The 20,673-nt window shown below is 37.6% G+C and overlaps 1 protein-coding gene across 6 annotated transcripts; it reads right to left on the reverse strand.

Annotated features, from left to right (window-relative positions):
* Window positions 1-590: 590 nt before the first annotated feature.
* Window positions 591-20,384, reverse strand: LOC104589989 (putative E3 ubiquitin-protein ligase XBAT35). Of its 6 annotated transcripts, XM_088894975.1 has the most exons (11): window positions 20,111-20,351; window positions 19,879-20,012; window positions 18,873-18,987; window positions 17,013-17,093; window positions 16,782-16,870; window positions 16,593-16,684; window positions 16,364-16,445; window positions 15,909-15,956; window positions 14,366-14,468; window positions 6,933-7,018; window positions 591-1,733 (listed from the first exon to the last, which is right to left on the reverse strand). In XM_088894975.1, exons 2-11 carry the CDS (start codon window positions 19,978-19,980, stop codon window positions 945-947), a joined length of 1,587 nt encoding a protein of 528 aa, XP_088751101.1. In that variant the 5' UTR covers window positions 19,981-20,012; window positions 20,111-20,351; the 3' UTR covers window positions 591-944. The 6 variants fall into 6 exon arrangements, with proteins under 6 accessions (XP_088751101.1, XP_088751103.1, XP_088751105.1 ...); XM_088894977.1 differs by lacking the exon at window positions 6,933-7,018 and adding an exon at window positions 6,844-6,881 and having other exon boundaries at window positions 19,879-20,353; XM_088894979.1 differs by having other exon boundaries at window positions 19,893-20,352.
* Window positions 20,385-20,673: the final 289 nt, after the last annotated feature.

Here is a 20,673-nt window from a genome sequence, read left to right on the forward strand (position 1 = left end):
GCTTTCATTGAATAAATCAATGAGAACTCCACTGTTGACTTGAAAACAGGGCAGGTACAGAATTCGATTCGGTTGTAAATTTACAATTGCAACTTTGATGCATGACATCCCTCAAAAATAATATGGAATTTCATCAATGGATTTTTTTTTTCTTTTTGCTCAACTAGACAAATAAACTAAACAAATTATACCGACCACCTAATCAATTATATGTACAAAGCAGAAAAAGGGTTTATTAAATAATCTGATTAAGCAGGTTTTCTGCATAAGATTGATGGGATGTTTGATATTTCAGACTAAATGAGAACAATTTGTCCAATAATACATGCAGTACAACAAGCACTTGAACACGAGGATTAATCAAATGTCCTCCCATCATCAAAACATCTTCGATCAAGCCCCACTCCCATCGCTTATTTTATGTAGCTTTGCATATTCTAGCATTAAAGGAAATAACATGCTGGTCTACCCGCTCTGCACATTGAGCGGTATGGGCATTGATCAATAATTGCTTCGTTCCAAATGACAAAGTATCCAAGGATCATTGAGAAACAAAATCCAATGCCTGAGTCACAATTCTAACAAGATAGTGGCATGAAAATGGGCCATGTCATTTCAATTCCACTGATAGAGAAGATATGCTACACAATTTCATACAAGGATTATACACTCTAAATCAAACAGAAACATTCCAGGAACACTCGATAACATAGAAATATTGACAACCAAACAAGACTTGCGATCACTAGAGTAGAGTTTCTCTTGTTTTTATACATATTCGTGGTATAGGCCGTATAGCTATGATCTGTACACCCGACACTATGAATGTGGTGATTGATAAATAAAAAAAAATGTTTAAATGCCACAAAACAGATTCTCATTTACCCCACAATCAACAGAAGAAATCCAGAATTTTCACGAACCATAATCAACTTCCCTTACTGTCACACGACAGCATAGAGCCTTACAACCTGCTCTATGGTAGCACGGCACACAGGGCATCCCCATTTCTTTTCTTTGATCTCATTCAGACAAGACATGCAGCCTGCCATGTGGCCACAAGGGATACAAGCTCCCTCAATTGGAGAATCCAAACATATTACACACGAGGAAGAGGCGCCACCATCTTCTTTCACTTCATTTGTTGTAGATGGTCCACTATCCGCAGTTGGTATGGATAGATCAACTGGGCTGCAATCAATTGAAGGATAGTGAATGGGGCCATCATCTGTACCTATCTCTGAAATCGGTGGAGCTGATGGAATTGATGGAGCTACTAGAGAAGACTCATGCACTGCTTGGTTATGCTGCGCTTGATTGCTACCTGGCTCAGCTTCTGAAACAGCACAACCATTGGATGCGTCATTAACGGGTTCATCCGGCCATCCACTACTAGCTTTTGAAGGAGGTGCAAGTCCTCCTGTTGGGGACAGACCATTTTGACTGGAATTATCAACAGAATTCGTGTTGCTTTCATTGTTATTCGCTTTTAAAGGAGGTGCAGGTTCTCCAGTTGGAACCGAAATAGAACTATCCCCAGAGGTCCCCCAACCATTTATGCTGCTTACTTCAGGGCCCACGTGAGTATTAGGAAGAACTGGTGCACTCTCCTGTATAGCTGATTGGATGGAAGCGTTGATTGCCATAGCTAATTCTACATCTTCTGCAGTAGAGGGTGGTGCAGTTGCTGGAGCAACTGGAGTATGGGTATTAGGTGATAATGGGGGATGTACCTGCAATGTCAAACAAGTAAAAAAAAAGAAGAAAATGATGCTCATATAACCTTGCAATGAACGGAGGCAATTTTCATCAAATGAGTAGTGTAATCAATGTTATACAATTGCAAGGTCAACAAAAAATGCTATTTACAAGCACGTTGGAACCAAGTCCATTGACAGAAGGACGATTAGATGCAAACCAGAAGCTGCAATCTATACGGAGATTTCTAGCCATGTTGAATCTTTACGGTGGTGTGTTGTGAAAGAAACAAAAATATGGAACTGATAAATAAAAATGATGCAGAAGACTCCATGCATGAAGAAAGTATTAGCATAGGAACGTTGTTGCCTCCAACCTAGAAAAAAATCCATACTTTGGATTGTAACCAATCTTAATAAGGACCACCACTCTTGAAGATAGTCTAGCGATTATACTTCTACAAATCCCACATAAATAGTGCAACAAATATAGATCAAACAAATGGATCTACCAATTCAAATTGTATCCATAACCCATGACACCTGAATATCTTTGCATGTCTAATACATGACAAGCTATGCTTTATAGAATTAACTTTAAAAGATGCAAAAGTAGAGTCTCTTAACAAATCATGCTATAAAAACTCGAGTATACATAAACTGTATACCACATTTCAAATAAACTTGGCAAGATACAAGTATTGAAAGATGGCATTCAACTTCAAAAAATGAGTCATAAAAGCAATTAAAGCACAGACGGTAGGGATGATCATATGGACCAGGCCAGGCTGGGTTTACCACCCAGGTCTGGCCCTGCCCACCCTGGACCCTGGCCAGGTTTCTTGGCCTATGACTTTAAAATATAAATTACCCAGACGCACATGCATATAATTAATATATAAATATTTGTGGACCAATCCAGGTCCGGGCCCAGGCTTGGACACAAAGCCTAGGTCCAAGCCTAGAAATTTCCAGCCTGGGCAGGGCCATGCTACAAATGATCATCCTTACATGATAGGCATATCAAATGGAGAGTTGTATCCTAATTTCTGGTATCCATGTCCATGGCAGTATTCTAATCTAAGTATCATAACTAAAAATGGTACTGCTACCAGAGCCCTCAAAGGGGACCATCCAAGTCTGTCTTTTCTTTTTTGGTTCTTTTTCAGCCATGTTGTCCTCTATTTCAAACATCTCAACAGTTAACTTCCATTAACTTCCCTGGCAAATCCAGTAAACTTTGGATCCAATTTTACGCACCTTGTATCAGTAAAAATTGGACAAAAATAACCATATGCAGTGGAAATCCTAACACATGAAAATTCCAGGTAGGGGTGCAAGCCAGGTGGGCTGGGACAGGTTTTAGCTCAACCCAGGCCCAACCTTAATTGGGCCTAAAGCCAGAGCACAGCCCACACTAAAATTTGATGAAGTCGGGTTGGACTCAGGCCTAGGCTGGGCTTGATATACATGTGTATACATTTGTATGTATGCATATATGTATAGTTTATTAAAAAAAAATGCACATGCACATATGCATGCAAATATGTGTTCATATATGCACATATACATGTATATAATCGGGCCAGGCTCAGTTTGGGCCGGGTTTGGGCTTCCTAAGGGCTAGGCCTGAGCCCAGCCCAAAAAATTTAAAAGCCCGAACTTTTGGGCCCAGGCTCAGCCCAAGGACCGAAAATTTAAGCCTAGTCCATGTAAAATTGTGGGCTGGTCCTCAAGATTAAGATTAAAATTGTGGGCTTCCAGGTGTGGGATCCCTTATCCAGTTTTTTTCTTGAGGAACCTCTCCAAACAAGTTCACCAGTCATCAAATTAGAAGGGGGGCAGGTCCTCAAGATTAAGAAATTAACTCCATGTGCCAATTAATCCTAACCAAAGAAAGGTAAGTGACCAAACATGGCCAAGGGAAGGGGTTAGACACCAATGACCTAACTACACCATGATCTCTCTGACCTAAGTGTATCCAAGAAGTAGTTGAAGTCCATAATAATTAAAGTGAAGAGGATATGTTTTCTCTAGCAAAACAGTATAGCCCTGCAAACTGCTGTGTGACTGGTGAGCTTGCCATACAGCAAGACATCTTTTCCTTTCTTTGCTTTTTTTATTGCTCATACAGCAAGACATCTTGTCATAAATAGAAACTATGCAGCATAGTAACTTCATAATGACCACAGCAACTTGCTGGATTACGTTGATTGGCAATCTGAGGCAGCTTCCTTCAAGGGCTTATATTTTTTATTTATTTTGATCTCGTCTCCAAATGATGTTCTAGTTCTCTTTCATATTAGAAAAAATTATCTTAAATTAAAAAAAAAAACAAAACTATTAAAAAAAACATAACTCACTTTGGATGATCAAAGTGGCTACTCCCCAACATTTCACTATGATAGTGGGATAGCATGAGTAAAGGCCTTTCCCTTTACCCTCATCACAAAGGAGGTTTAACGCCACCTCAGTGTTTTAAAAGTGCAAGGCACAACTGCACAAGACAGTGTAAGGGCCTTTTAACACCTGAGGTGCAGGACATAAGGTCAGGCATGCACTCTTTTGAAGTGCAAGGCACAATTTCCTGAAACAATATAAATATGAAAATAAAAAATAACGAAAAATCATCATCATCATCATCATCATCATCCAAGCCTTATCCCACCTATATGGGATCAGTTACAACTTACAAGAATCGTGTTTTGCCATTCCATTCTGTTTAATTCCATATCAATTCTTACTACTTTGATACATGTCACTTTTCTTTTTATCAGAAGAGAAATTCATCAAGCATTAAAATAAATTTAATTTTGTTACAAGTTGGAGCATTCCAAGTTTCCAACTAAAGCCCTGATACATAGCTCTATACTTTTGCCCAAAAAAACTGCTGTTTATTGACCCCCTATTTAGCCAGTACATCAGCCATTCCATTTGCAGTTCTTCTAACCCAATTAAAAGTGGTGTTGAGTTCCATTGAAAGGTAGGCATGCCTGTAAATCCAAGGAACTGAAGTTTTTCTTCTTGTACAAGATATGACCAGTTTTGAATCCCCTTCCACTTCCAACTCTTGGAGTCCAAGCTGTTTTGCTAATCTTAATCCTTGCAGCAGTGCCATCAGTTCAGCTCTAACTGAATCATCAGTTCCAATTGGCCCAGAGTACAAAACCAGCACCAACTCTAAGTGGTTCCTGAATACACCCCCTATGCCTGCCCTCATTGAATTAGCCATGGATCTGCCATCAAAGTTCAGATTTATTTGTTATCAGATGGTGAATGCCAAATAATACGCACACCTTTCCTTGGCCCTGTTTGCACGACTTCTCTCCAAGTTTTTACAATGTCATTAACTGAGAATATTCAAAAAATTCCTAAAGCTTTTACCCAATGTGCATCTCTAACTTATGCCTTCTACCAATTCCTCCTTGGAACTGCTCTTATCACTAAAGATTCTTTGGTTTCTTTTCTCCCAAATAGTCCATACTGTTGCTACCCTTACTGCCCTCCACATTATTCTGTCTCTTCTTTGGCTGCCTCAGGAAGCAGGGACTGAACAGACTTACCAAAGAGAGAAGAAATACTCCTAAACACAAAGCACAAAAGGACAAGAGAATAGTAAATGAGGAATGATTTGACCACTAGCTTTGCAAAACATACACACATGAGAGAGGCACATTTTAGGCCTCCTTTTCTGCAGATTATCACAGGTATTGATCTTTCCAAAGAACACTTCCCAACACAAAGCTTGCAATTTAGGAGGGATAGGCTTGCACCAAATCTCTTTCACTGGGAAGTTCACCCCCAAGTAATCAGAGTGGATAAGGAGGTTGAAAAAGGAGGCATGAGAAGATACCATTAGAGCAGGGAGAACAAATTCTATTATCTTCCAAATTTTGGTCCAAGAAAACCTTATCCAGTTTGGCTAATAACAAACCAAGGCATTCACATTCATTATCCCTTAAATCCCCCACCTAAAACCAAAGTCCCAATTTATCCCCATGGGGGAGGTTAAAACCACCTTAGCTTTTGTAGCCCCTTCAACTTGCAATAGATCACTTCTTATGTGTGCTGTTGATGATCTTCTATGCATGTTGACCAAACCATCTTAGCCTACTTTTTCTCATCTCATTCACCTTGAATCAGTTGCAGACCAATGGCCAATGAACCATCTACTAAAGGCACATTCTGAATTATCCAACTTCCCCTAAAAAGTGCAACCTTTAATGGCTTTAACTGAACTAAAAGCCACATGCACTTCAAAGAACCGGAAAAACCAGGACCTAAGGTTAAAATCCTCAAAATAAATTGCATCAATAATCAAAGTGACCACCTGTAGATATATTGGGCCCAATGGGCCTTAGTTTATTTCCTATTTATGTCTTTTATTTTTATGCTAGTGGGCCTCTTCTGTCATGGGCCAGTTAGCACTTTCTTTTATTTTTTATAAGCTGCTGCCCCCTTAAGGGCATTCTCGTAATTGTACCAATACTTTTATTTAGATCTAATAAAATCCAGTTAGGGGCTGGGATGAAATACAAATCTTTCTCATCTGCTGTTTTTCTTCTCCACCCCTTCACAACATATGTAATCAGGACTAAACCCCAGCCTGGTTTCTCCCTTCCCCAAACACTACCTTGACAGTATTTGCCATTCAAATTATCACATATCCTTTCTAAGGAAATGATATATCCAATTTTTGAATACTCCTTCATTGCCTTCTAAACAGTAACCATGTATAAGTTCAAGTGGAAATGTAGAATTGTAGATCAAGCTTAAAACTTCTAAACAAAACCCTACTCGAGTCATGGTTAACAAACTTAGACTGTATCAATTCAGCTTGGCCATTAAATTGTCAAGGTTTATAACATATATCTTGCCTACATCCAGGCCAAACTTCCAGTTGAGAGTTTTTTTTTTTTTTTGGTATTAATGCTGAATATGTATCAAAAAGATAACAGCAGAACCCATGTACACCAACACACTGTACAATGGAAATATACAAAGAAAATAAGTAAATTAAGAGAATACTTCTTCAAGTTAACACTAGCTTTTAACCATCAATTTACAACATATCCTTGTAAAGATATGCAATTTTCTTCAAATTTTTGGGTGTTCATGTGCAGAGCTTAAAGGAAAATAACATAACCTGCATGTATGGTTTTTTTCTTTTCGAAAAGCGATAACCTGCATGTATGATTTACAAGAAACATATAAGAATTTTGTCCAATGGCATACCTCAGAAAATCCCCTGCATGCATTATAAAACATCAAAATTTGCTGCTTATCACCCTCATTTGCAGAGACAAACTTGTAGCGTGTTTCTGTGAGTGCATAAAATCAAAATTCAGGAATAGTGCAAGAAATAAAGATGCAAAGTCAATGTGGAGTTTTTTCTTATGTAGATAAAATAAAATTTTATTAAAAAATGAATGAATTGTACAGCACACCGGGAACCAAAGCCCCATAACATACAGAGAGTGAATTATGTGAGCCCTATCATTCAAGCACAATGGACAATAAAGCAAGAATACAAATCAGACAATGCCCCACACCTCAAGACCTAAATAGACTCTGACCAACCAGAAACTCCTAGGCTGAAGAGTTCTTGAAACATAGTTTTCAAGGCGCCAAGGCGAGGCTAGGCGACCATGGGGCACCCAGGCAGACACCTAGCCCTCACCTAGGCGATGGAATTTAAAAATAAGAAGCCGATGGATTTCTACCCCTTCTGAACTAGTTTTGTTTTGTTTTTTTGTTTTTAATGTATTCTGCACTTACTTTTGTGCTTGTGTTTCTTGCAGTCTTTCCTGATGAGAACGATTACTAAAATAAAAGAAGAAAATGAAGAAGAAAAGTAAGGGGTGGAGCCCCTGTTCTAGACCCAGAAAAGCTGGTGAAAAAATATTAAAATAAAAGAAAAAATATGAAGAAAAGAAGGGGCGGAGCCCCTGTTTCAGACACCAATGATGAAAACAAAAAAAAGCTGAAAAATGCTAGAAGTTAAGAACAAAAGAAGGGGGTGGAGCCCCTGTTCTAGACCCAGAAAAGCTGGTGAAAGAAAAACTAAAATAAAAGAAGAATATGAAGAATAAAAGAAGAGGCAGAGACCCTGTTTCAGACACCAATAATGAGGGAAAAAAAGCTGAAACCACGCAAGAAATTTAAGAACAAAAGAAGGGGGCGGAGCCCCTGTTTTAGTCCAATAATATGATTCAAACCAGGAAAGAAGAATGGTTTTAGTCCAACAAAAAGGAAGAGGAGAAAAATGGGGCATAACCACTGTTTTAAACCAGTGGAAAAAGAGAAAAAAACGAAGGAAGAAATTGATTAACTCACCTTGACTTAGGACTGTATTGGAACGATGGAGGGCCGTTGTTCTCTCATCTTCCTCAGTTCGATTCTTTTGTCAAAGGGAAACCCTTGAGATTATTTTGTTTTTACTTTCCTCACAACAAAAACATGATAACATGCAATATGTCCTATTATAAAAACTAAAACCAACCAATAAAATATTATATATATTTTATATTTACTTTTATTTAATAAATATTGTATATTATATATGTGTTTCAGTCCCCTAAGCATGCGCCTAATACATTTTTTCTTGGCGTTTGGGCAAGGCACTCTTTGAAAAGCGCCTAGTCACCTAGATGACGCCTAGGCGTCACCTTGACAACTATGTCTTGAAATTTTTGCTGATTGCAACCCATGGCCCAAATTTTCCCACCACCTTAGGAGTTCCTCCATACTCATTTTATTTCCAAGAATTCTACTATTCCCCTGTCTAAAGGAAAGTAGACTACCATTGTATTATGTTCTATGCCAGTAAACACAACTGTAAGATGCTACCATGTTTTACTTGCCTTTTACTTTTTTTTTTTTGATTGCAAGCATTTTGCCAAGACATCCCCCACCACATTGATGCATACGAGGATCAAGTTTTGCATAATATCATCTTGGAGTATAGGAGACACACATGTTTAGATTTTGTTAACATGTACCAAAAAATTTTAGCTTACTCTGACAATGTTCATGTCTTCAATGTTATTGTATAGAAGACCAGAGAGAGAGGGAGATGTATATAACTAAGATTTACAGGAATGCGCAAACATCTTAGGCGTCACTAACTCATTTATGAGATGATAACAATTAAAACATGGTAAAACCCATAGAAAAAGAATTAGTTCACTTAAGAACAGATGTATTGGTCCACAATAGACATGTTCATGGGCCGGGTAGCCCGACGGCCCGGCCCGTTATTTTTCAGGCTTGGACAAAACTTCAGGCCCGTGGGCTCGGGCTTGGGCTTTCTCAAATAAGCTTGGCCCGATACTATTACATATAATAAAAAAGCATTTATGTTTTATATAATAAATATATATAATATATATTTGTTTCTTAAATTATTAATAAATATTAATATACTATTAGGAAATATAAATTAGTTTATTAATTTATTAAATTATTACTAAATTAATATAATATTAGTTTATAAAAGTACACTGAAAATAAGACATTTTGTGTACAGGTTGGGCTTCGGGCTTTATATAAGGGCTGGGCTCAGGCTCAAGATCTAGGCCCATTGGTTGGGCCGGGCTTGGGCTCAGGCCTGCACATTTTCTGTTGATAAAAAGGAAAAGCCCGCCCGAGCCTGGCCCATGAACAAGTCTAGTCCACAACTCCATGTAAGTATGAATGTAGAATACTAAAGAGACATCACTGTACACGGGTCAGTTTGGTTCAATTGCACACAATTCTCTCAACTGAACTGAACCGAACCACTTGGGTTGAGATTTCTACCAACTGAAATTGACCGACTATACATGAAAACTGACTTAAAAATGTGTAGTCAGTTTCTCTCATTTTGGTCAGTTTAAACCCAACTGACTGTTAACACTAACCTAGCCTGTTGAGTTGAAAAATGAGCCTAACAGCCTGGTGGTCTGTAACCTATTGACAGCAAGTCTATGTAACTGCACTTTTTAAGTCTTTAACTGAAATAGGAATGAAAATTGAATTTCTATTTCTATCTGACATGTTATTCTTTTTTAGTTGAGAGTAATTTATGGATACAACTTTACACATTCACCGAAATAGGAATGCATGTAACCTGTTGACTGTTGACAATAGTCTACTTTGTCTAATGTATATTAATACCATACTATTAAATATACAAACACATAATCAGTTTGGTTTGGGTTATTGTCAGTTTATAAATTTATAAACCGAAAACCAAACCAACCAATCAGGTTATGCATATTGATGAACCGAAACCGACCCAAAAACTATATGGTTCTAGTTGGGCCAGTTTGGTCTTTTGATGCTTTTTATGAACAGCCCTAAGAGACATGTAAGAATGAACATAGAATATCAGAGGGAGTTATTCAATTTCAAGAAAGTTTCAACAATATTGTTGTGAGACTTAGAGAAATACAGGTTAATGGTGAGACATAAAATGTTTAGCCACAAACAAACAATTAAAGAAAAAAAAGAGGAAAAAACAAGACAAAATAGTTAATGGTTAATCATATGGAATCCATATAACATGCATCCCCATTAGCAAAGAAGATAATTACAGAGGTTCAATGTTGTTTTGCCAGATATTCATGCATTCAGTAATGAAAAAGCAAATAAAATTAATAATGAATATTAAATTCCTAAATTTTTTCAACCACATTGATAAGGCCCATGACAGTCTCCAGCCCAGCCCCAGGTATCCACAAAAGAAGCAGCTCAGGTGCAAGTTTACCCTTTTTTTTGAAAAAGGCTACTTTCATTGCCAGCAAAAAAGTGGGAAGGATATACAAATGATGCAAGGGGATTACATCAATCCAAAACAGAAAAAAAAAAAAAACTCTCCAACATTTAGAAGGGTAAACTTGAATCATTGTACACAAAGAATTTCTTCCCACCCCTGATTTAGCCAAAACATCTGCCACACTGTTTAGCTCTCTAGGAATCCATCTAAAGCATCTGCCACAAGTTACGTGCCTCCTCTCAGATATGATTACACAAGGAGGCCGCATCAGCACTAGTTTGTTAGCAAACATGTGAATTCAGTTGCAAGAAGTTATAAATAGCTCCCCTCCCCACTCGAGAGTTCAGTTGAGATCTGAGATTTCCCTCCAATTCTTCTCCCCCTTCCCTCCCTTAAGTGTAAACTGTTACAAGAGGTTGACCTCCCATGAAGAACCTCAGATTCATCAATAAGAACTCCAATCTTACCAGATGGTATCAGAGCCTGCGATCTGACCATGCCTGCAACCAGATCTGTCTCTGTGGATGAGCATGTAGATCGGATTGAAGTAGACCACCACAAGTTCTCTATAGATCTGAAGGACATCAAGGAGATGCTCTCAGCAGTAATGACTCGGTTTGATCAGGTCTCCCCAGCCATTTGTAAGGAAGATGAGTCTGAAGGTTCTAGTGCCAGTGGCTCATGGAGGATTGGAGCTCCACTTGGACAATATTTTGAGTTTCAAGAGACTCTTGCTTCATAGGGAGTCTCAGTTGTCTCAATTTACTTGGATGGTGAGGCCAACTTATGGTTTTAATAGTATCGAAAGAGCCTCCCCCAATTAACATGGTTCAACTTTTTTTTTATCAATAACAGAGATTTCATTAAATGATTAAGAAAATGAATACATAGAAGGGGAGCTAAAATATCTGAACTCCCCACAACCGTTACCCAAAATACAACAACAATTACAATTGAGCCCAAAAAATAGAATTCCTATTCACTCCTTGTCTAGCTAATCCATCTGCAAATGAATTAGCACTTCTCTTTATCCATGTGCATCGAACTTCCATGTCCTTGGTCAGCCATTTATATTTCCTCTTTCCATTACTGTAGCTCCAGAGTCTTGAGTTGTCTTCTTTTAACCAGTTTAATACAGTCTCAGAGTCTCCTTCTATGAGCAGCAGCTTGTTTAAGTGCAATTCTTTATCCCTTTGAATCCCTTCCAAAGCTGCTAAAATCTCAGCCCTTAATTAACATGGTTAGACTTCACTGAGGCTTTATGTGTTAGATTTTCCCCTTTGGTTTTGCAAATTTTGATGAAGCTCTCACTAGGCTCGAGAAAACTGGATCAATGAGAGAATACCGGAAAGAATTTGATAAATTGGCTCTTAAGAGTCCATGGTTGGCTCGAGTATGTGTTCACTGGTTGCTTCATTTGGGGACTTAGAGATGGCATGCAAATAGAGATCAAGGCCTTGCAGCCACCTAAATATTGGCTGCAGCTGGTTTGGCCAAGGTCCTGGAAGAACAACTCAACCAGTTCCAGAAATTGCACAAACCACAAGGACCTATACTTAAAACCCCTCTGATCAAACTAGAACTGGTCCACAGAAGAGGACCTGGTCTAGCTTCTATGCCATTCAAACAACTCTCTTGGACAAAAATGCATGCCAAGTATGAGAAAGGCCTGTACTACAATTGTGATGAGAAATTTGCTCCAGGCCATCGACGTAAGGCCCAAAAAGTATAGTTGTTGCAAGTGGACGATGGAGGTGAAGATCTAAACTAGAGTGAAGTTGATGACCGGACCAAACCAGGGGAAGGATATGTCACAGAATAACCCAGAAATATCATTCCAAGCTCTGATCGGGCTTCCTTCTTCTCAGACTATGAGGGTCACTATTTTGATTGACAGTGATAGCTCATTAGTTTCATTACTACTAAGATGTCAAATTGACTGGCCTGACCATTCAACCCACCACCCCATTCTCTGTATATGTGGTTGATGGCAATCGCATTGCTTGCGACAGCATTTGTGAAGACATGGGCCTGAAGATACAAGGGAACCAATTCACAGTAGACTAGTACCTTATAAATTTCTCGGGGACTGATGCCATTTTGGGGATGCACTGGTCATGTCAATTTGGCCAAGTCACTCATGATTGGGCCAATCTTACTATGGAATTTTCAATTGGCCCATGGCAATACCATATCAAAGGCCTCAAGCCAACAGCCTAGACCTAAGAGGCTCCCCAAGCAATCTTCAAATATTGTCAACATGTACATTGATGCACCTAGGTCCATGAGCTGGTGAGCACAAGTTAACCAGTGAAGAGACTGTAACAGAAAATTCACTACAGGCCAACCAGTTACAGCAACTTTCGCAAGAATATAATGATGTGTTCCAAGAGCCCACGACCCTTCCTCCTAACCGGGCCCACATGATCATCATCATCATCATATTCCTAGAGTCCAAGGGCTGCACCAGCCAATGTAAGGCCTTATAGGTATCCCACTTATCAAAGAACTGAGATTGAAAAGATCATGCAAGAGCTGCTTAGCAAGGGTTCCAACCAGCCCATCAAGAGCCCGTACTCATCTCCAGTGCTTCTTGTAAAAAAGAAGGATGGCACCTAGAGATTCTGTGTGGACTATAGGCGACAAGGCCCTAAATAACATCACAGTCAAAGATAGGTTTCCCATTCCACTCATTGAAAAGCTCTTTGATGAACTTGGGCAGACATTAGATCTGGGTACCATCAGATTCCTGGTGTTCTTTGATGACATCCTCATTTACAGTGCAAATTGGACTCTCCACATGGAGAATCTTCACAGTACCTCCGGCATCCTAAGGGGGAACCAGCTCATTTCTAATCTGTCAAATTGTTCTTTGGGCCAAACCAAGATACATTATCTTAGCCACGCCATTTCTGGAGGGAAGAGAAGAAAAGTTGGAGGGCAATCTCAAATCTCAACTGAACTCTCAAGTGGGGGGGGTGGGGGGGGAGCTATTTATAACTTCTTACAACTGAACTCATCTGTGCTAACAAAGTAGTGTTGGCACGGCCTCCTTGAGTAAACATATGTGAGGGGAAGCATGTAGCTTCTGGTACCCTTGTTGCTGGCCAACTGGGCTTGCACTTGAGCTGCTTCTCTTGTTGATACCTGGGGCTGGGCTGGAGCTGCAGGATTGTCATGGGCCTTATCACACTCAATCTGGGAAATATTTGCAACATATACCATTGCACCAAGCAATGGCCACCTAGTAAATGGAATGGGAATGCCAGGGAATTTTCAAGAGCATAGCATTATCAGCATATGAGCATTGAAAATACAATTCCAAGGTCAAGCATATACAGGTAACAAGACATGTTCAAAAGAGTAACTTCCTCATCATGTAAAGTATTAGCATGATGATCTATGGTGCACCATAATACCATGTGTACTTGCAGCATATATTTAGTCCATCGAGAGGGAGCACTCTATATTTCTCCTTTTAGTAGAGACTTCTCTTTCATTTATATATATGTTATACTGCAAATATTTAGGAAATAGTGGCTGCTAACAGACACAAGACACCATATTTTCTCCATCATTTTCATCTTTATTTTTCTTAGTTATTGCTATAATAGTTTGGTATTCATCCATCTAGATAAACACAGCAAGCATCAAAGTAGAAAAATAGTAACTTCTAAGCAAGACACACTCCAATGAAGTATGCTTGCAATTAAAATAAGAAGTAAAACATAACAATAAATAAGAACAAATAAAATAATCCTTAGCTTACTTACCAATGCATGAGATGAGACATAAAATATAGGGGTAGTGCACTCCGTAAAAATACAGATATAAAATTGTTATTCAAAATAATCATACATCATAGCACATAAAACAATCCAGAGGTAGAACTGCAGGCGAAGGAGCTTACTAGTTGATTTGTCAAAAATGATGATTGTAGGATCTGGTTGGTTAATTTTCACTTCTTCAATTTTGCATTTCCAAAGTGGAACAATTGTGCGAGGCTGTGCTTCCTGTTCAGTTGCCAAAAGCTTTCATTGAGAACTTGTGAATTGTCTAGGGAAACAAACTTTTTAGTTTAATTGAAGCACGGAAAACCTTTGCCCAGAACATAATATAATATCACTTGAAGCTAATCCACAGTGAAGAATTTTGACTAAAACACACACAAGAGGGAAAATGAAAAGGAAATAGAGGAAGAAATATTAAATAACTCCCAATTGGATATGTTTGTCAAATGGAAGGTGGGGTTGGTTGTTGCTTCTCAGAGGTGGTGGCCACTTGCTGTTTCATTTGAGGGGGCGGGGGGGGGGGGTTAACCATCAACTGTGTTTTCTCCCTGTTTTTTTGGTGGGATTCCAGGTTTAGGCATGGGATGCTTGTATGGACCATTCTGTGTTCTCTCTCACTTCCTGTCCATTTCTCTTTGTATTCCTCTCCCTTTTTATCTTTAATAAACTCTTTCCCATTAATCACAATACATAAACACATAGATATAACGAATGGCCAAAGAAAAAGAATAACGTAGAGGAAAAAATTATTTTGTTGAAGAATCCGCTTTAACAATGGTCATGGTCAAAATGTTCATAGAGCAAAAGACGCATATGTGCATGCAGCATGAACAAACACAATATGTGCTGATGCACTTAAAACTACACCTTTATATGGAAGATACGTATATGTTCTTCGCCCAATTCACCATTGAAGGTGATTCTGCAAATACAATCAAATGGCTAGGAGAAGGTGATCCTTGCAGGCTGGCTCTTGAGAGTTGAGATATCCTTTCTAGCATGAACTCTAACCTGTTTTGGATTCCTAGGGATTTAAACGTATTAGCAGATGGCCTTGCAAAAGTTGGTGCTCACCTGGGTACTTTGTATAGTGATCAGACCATACCTTTGTAGTTCTTAAAGAGCTTTTTCTGTTTTTTTATGATGCACATCACCTCATGTACTCCTTTCTTTATTTCTAATAAAAGTTATATTTTCTCAAAAAAAAAAAATCACGACCCCAACAAAAGTCTGAACAGAGCTCAAGAATTGGAGAAAAGATGTGCCAAGGTAGAAAGAGTTAATGGAGGGTTGAAGAAGAGGTTGGTGCAACTGTGGTTTTTTTTTTGCTTTTTTTGAAGATATAAATAAAGAAGAAAAATCATTAAATATAAAGCAAATTACAAGAAATCTGAGTGTCAAGGCATCACCCAACCAAACACAGAATCTTTGATCCAAGATTATGTGTTCAACCCAACCTAGGACCTACAGAAAATTTGTTAAGCATAGATGTTAGCAATTGAACAAGGCTAAGTAACCTTGCACAGTTGGAAATGTGAAGTTATCTTCAGGAATCCCACAGACAAATAATACTGCTTTGAATTAAGTTACACATGAATTGGCAAAAAAAAAAAAAGGAATGCCACCATTTCAGAGATGAGATAGGTGCAAAAGTATTTAAACCTCTTTTATATCCACAAAGCAAGAACTGACTGACCTATTCCAAATAATCTGTAATAAATGAGTTATGAGAACTTATTATTAGTATTATTTCCAAATATTGTAGAAATAAACACTTCATGAAAAAAGGAAAATAAGGATATCATCAGTTAAATATTTCACTCCAACCCACATCTTATCTACAATATTTGGAGTGGATTCTGGAATTAAATGTTTCAAATAAATCACTTATCTGGAACTTTATCTGTGAGCACACTAGGCACAAACAGATAAACCATTGTTGCAAACTAAGCTAATTAATACCTAAACCCTATAATAACATTTTGATTATTGATTAAAAAAGAAAAATAAAAGAATTCTTTTTACAAGTGAGCTTAAACTTCATAGAACTTAGCATAAACCATTCAGGTCATGATCTTAAACTTCTTCCAAAGGTTGTTGATTTTGCTGTTAATTACCTGAAGACCACAATATATAGCAAGCTCCAATTTGAGAGGCTTAGCAGGATTGCGGGAGACACAGGGCACAACCACAGCCCAACTGCAAACAAACATCAGATACTTGTCAGAACATACTATGGAAGATAAATACTTTTTTGTCCCTTTTTTTGGCGGGAGAGGGGAAAGAGGGAGATGGGGAGACAGAGACAGATATAGAGAGAGTAAAATAATTAGAAACAATACTCACATTTTTCTTGACACCCATTGAGGGGCTAACGCTTCAAGAAATCCTGGTCCATAAAGTTCCCGCAGGTAGCCAGCAAAAAAGCATAAATGACCCTAAAAGAGAAACCAAAGGGAATACACATTAGTTTAAGAAACATACACACAAGAATGATTACACAAACGAAATGACAGCTTCAAAAAAAAAGTGTACCTCAATGGCACGAACAACCTTGCTATACCCCTTTGCTCTAGCAACTTCAAGTGGGGTTTGACAATCATCATTCATTATTAAAGGATTTGCTGGAGTATTCAGGAATAATTCATTCAATGAGAGCACCACGGCAAACAACAGAAACATTTAAATAATTTTTTCCTGAAAGGAACCAATTGTTAAAGTTCCATTGCATAACTATAGCATTAATATGAAGTCAACAAGGCAAACCTCCATAAGAAATAAGTAACTTCACAGTTTGCTCAATGCCTCTTTTTGCCGCATGATGCAAGGGTGTCCCCGCATGACATCCTAAAGTAATTAACAGAAAATGAGAAAAGAGCAATAGATAAAAATCGAGATTGATCAAGTGTCCTTTTTCTTTCTGAAAAGTTAAAGTGTTTGTATTGATCTAAAAGCATGATGCATATACATGAAATTCCACTAGAACAAGATGCCATATAGTTTTCCAATATCCACCCTAAATTATAGTATTGATTAAATATCCATGCACTTAATCTCGCTATTAATTTTGTATTCATTGGTACAAAAGGAGAGAGAAGAGAAGACCGTCTACAGCACCAGTAAGAAAAAAAGTAACTTGCTGCAAGTTGAATGGTCTCGAAGAGCCAGGGGCAGGCCAAGATGGGGATGGGTTGATGTAGTGAAAAGTGATACGAGGGCCAATAATTTAATAATAGATACGGCTCTGGACAGAGCAGCATAGCGGAACAGGAATTAATGTAGCCAATCACCATATAGTAGGGAGAAGGCCTTGTTGAGTTGAGTTGAGTATTAACATAAAGGGGAAGGAAGTGAATCATGCATGGATCAGATGCGCAGCTTCAGTCTCTTTGTAGTCAGTGGGAACTTTTCTTTAGAAAAAGGAAGTTCATATATTTCTTTAGTTTTCCATTACAGTAATAATTAGCCTGAGGAAGAATACTACTCATGAGAAAAATCTCCTATCCTTTACTAACATAGAATGAACCTACAAACCTTCTGCCTAATTTATGCTCTTTAATAATGTGAAATGCAAATCTAAATAACTGTTGGTAAATGTTTAAAGGAGAAATATTAGAACAAGAAAACCAAGGTTCAAAATTTAATCATGTATCGATGGGTCACCAATACACAAATATGGGTGTTTCGAGCTTTTGACCTATTTCAGGGGGCAGACAGGCCTAAAACCTACCCCCTGACCAATGGTGGGTGCATGGTTCAAAGTACTGATACACCCCTTGTGCCATATCGGAGTGTATTGATACTTTAAACCTTGAGTAAAAGTATAAAACATGGATCCAAGAAAAAACACCCTTTTCAAGAATGGATCATAAATGAAGAGAAGCTAAAGAATTACAGAATGTTGACGGCTCTTGAACATAGTGATGTAATCAGATTGGATTTAATCTGAGTCTGACTTATTGTGCTTAAAATGAAGAAAAATTAAAAAGTTTTTAAAAATTATTTATTTTTTAACTTATACATGTATAATCAATTTATATAAATATAAAATATTACATTTATTAGTTACAAACTCTGTATAATTGTATATAATGTCTATTTCTACATAATTTTATTACATATATAAACTAGTAGTATTTAATAAGACTTGAATTTTAATTGGATTGAATGGAGTTAAATCTGCATCTGATTCAACTACTAATCAGATGCAAGTACTAACATCCAAACCCTGGATAATCATATTGGATGCCAAGTTGGGTATTGGATCTTTGGAATCCGTTGATAGCCCAACTTGAACAAGTAAAGTATCACTTATAAGGCAAAAGAATATCTACATTATTCTTCCTGAGTTCTTGGTTATAAAGACAATTTATGGTGAGAGCTTGTTGATGTTGACATATGAACATTTTTTCCTCATTCAAACACTTTTTTAAGCTTCACTATGCATGTAGAGTTAACATGGCACGGATCAATTGAACTATTTCATCAAATAATGAGCATAAGTTTTAACCTTTGATAAATAAGAGAATTCTTGAAAGTACTGTAAGTTGTTCCTTCAACCTATACTATACAAACTTGATTAACATAATAAAACCCTAATTCTAGATAGAAACCTGAGATTCTTACCTGGACGGTAAGCATTGACGTTGGCACCCAGTTCAATCAAAGTTTTAGCAACATTAAACAGTTCATGGTTCATGCACGCAACAATCAGAGGAGTCTTTCCCTCTCTATCAACCCACTGCAACAAAAATCCGGTGAAACACAATTTATTCCTTGCACGGACTGAGAAGTTTACACTTACGAAGACAAAATTATGCAGTTTGCAACTAAGGCTGCACTGGTTTCTTCACAGAATGGAAGTAATTTTTTCAGACTGAAAATTTTTAGCTATTATTTCTGCCCCCTTTGCATCGAAAACTTTGTTTTCCATCCCTTGTAATTTCTTTTGACATAAATAAAAGGAAAACAAAATTCTCATCATAAAAAATATAGCTCAAATATTTCAGCCTGAACCATTTTTTGAACAAGGTAAATTATATTTAATTTATATGTATCAAAATCTTAAAAAACGTGTGGAGCCCTTGTATAATAAGACTGTGTACAATGGGAAATTTGTGTAATGGCATATAACCTATGTATATCGATCTATAAACATACTTATCAAAATCCAATGAATTCCTTGCGGATCGAAATCCATAACATAAGTGTGCTTGTTGTCTTCACCAGTAACCCCTCTTCATTGCAGGCCTTGCTCTCAAAAATGCGAGAGTTCTCTCTCCAAATATTTCAGTCTCAAAAATTTATTCCAAATTTTACTATGTAACAAGCAGAGTTTAATGTTTAACTTGTTTTAACATAAAAAAAGAGCAGATTTTTTTTTTCTTTTCAATCTGCAATCTTTGAGCTATATATTTTTAGCCCCTTTCTACGGCGAAGACAAACTTTTGCATCCATTCCAAATTGAAAGTGAAATATATGCATCAATTACAAAACATTGATCTAACAATATCAAGGTCCAATGCACCAAAAAGATGATTATAAAAACTAAGTTCGACTCAATAACGAACAAGAATTTTATTTTTTTGATTTTGTATTTTTTCTCTGAAGAGAGAATAACAGGTTTCAATACCTCAAGGTTTGCACCTTGTCTGTGAAGCTCTTTGATTCCTTCTATGTTTGCATAATTGACCTGCTGATAAAGCAGTTCTTCTTTGGATTGTTGTTGCCCCATTTCTTCAATTCCACGACCACCAAGAACTAAAACTGAACCGGAAAAATCAAAGAAAAGGAAAACCGTTCTCCTCGAAGGTATTCAGTACTACTTCAGGAGTGAAGCAACAATAAAAAGTCTAGAAAATTACAATGCTCTAGATGATCAATATTACGAACCCAAAACGCAGAAGCTCAACGGAATTGTTCAGAATACGGAATGAAGAGAGTCCAGATAATAATCGCAAAATTGCGAAACACTGATAAACTCAAGAAAAGGTTCAACTTCAAGGAGCAGAAGACAGCTTCCTTAACACAGAAGCATCCGAATATCAATACATTACTGCTTCGGCGGCTTTCGGTAAGACGCTTCGATGAATCTTCCTACGAAAAACAACGGACAAGATTTGGTCCATCAATGGGTGTTTTTCTTGTATGTGTATATCATACAATTAAAATTTAAAAATATATTTGTATCGTCAAGTTCAAGTACAAATATTTGAACTCATATATCAGATCTCATCCGTTGATTAAGAACCTAGGATCACCTCTCGATCAAGAAGCTGGGGCCTTTGATTAAATACGGCAGATATCGGTGGTCAAATCGTCGGCTGGTGTGGATGTTCGTGAACCATTCCAACGGGTAAGATATGATGTATGGTGCAGTATGGTAGCTTTTGTAGACAGGTTTTCACTTTTCAATATAACGAAGCAA

Source organism: Nelumbo nucifera, chromosome 1, assembly GCF_055504915.1.
Source record: "Nelumbo nucifera cultivar China Antique chromosome 1, China Antique-T2T, whole genome shotgun sequence".
NCBI classification, from domain to species: Eukaryota; Viridiplantae; Streptophyta; class Magnoliopsida; order Proteales; family Nelumbonaceae; genus Nelumbo; species Nelumbo nucifera.

What these genes read in the sequence shown, in the direction of transcription:
- LOC104589989 (XM_088894975.1), bottom strand. Translation starts at nt 19,980, where the DNA reads ATGGGGCAACAACAATCCAAAGAAGAACTGCTTTATCAGCAGGTCAAT. An exon ending in CGTCAATGCTTACCGTCCAG is followed by an intron (nt 17,094 to 18,872) that starts GTAAGAATCTCA and finishes TAATTACTTTAG; the next exon opens with GATGTCATGCGGGGACACCC. An exon ending in GCTTTGTGGATATAAAAGAG is followed by an intron (nt 14,469 to 15,908) that starts GTTTAAATACTT and finishes GCAACTGAACAG; the next exon opens with GAAGCACAGCCTCGCACAAT.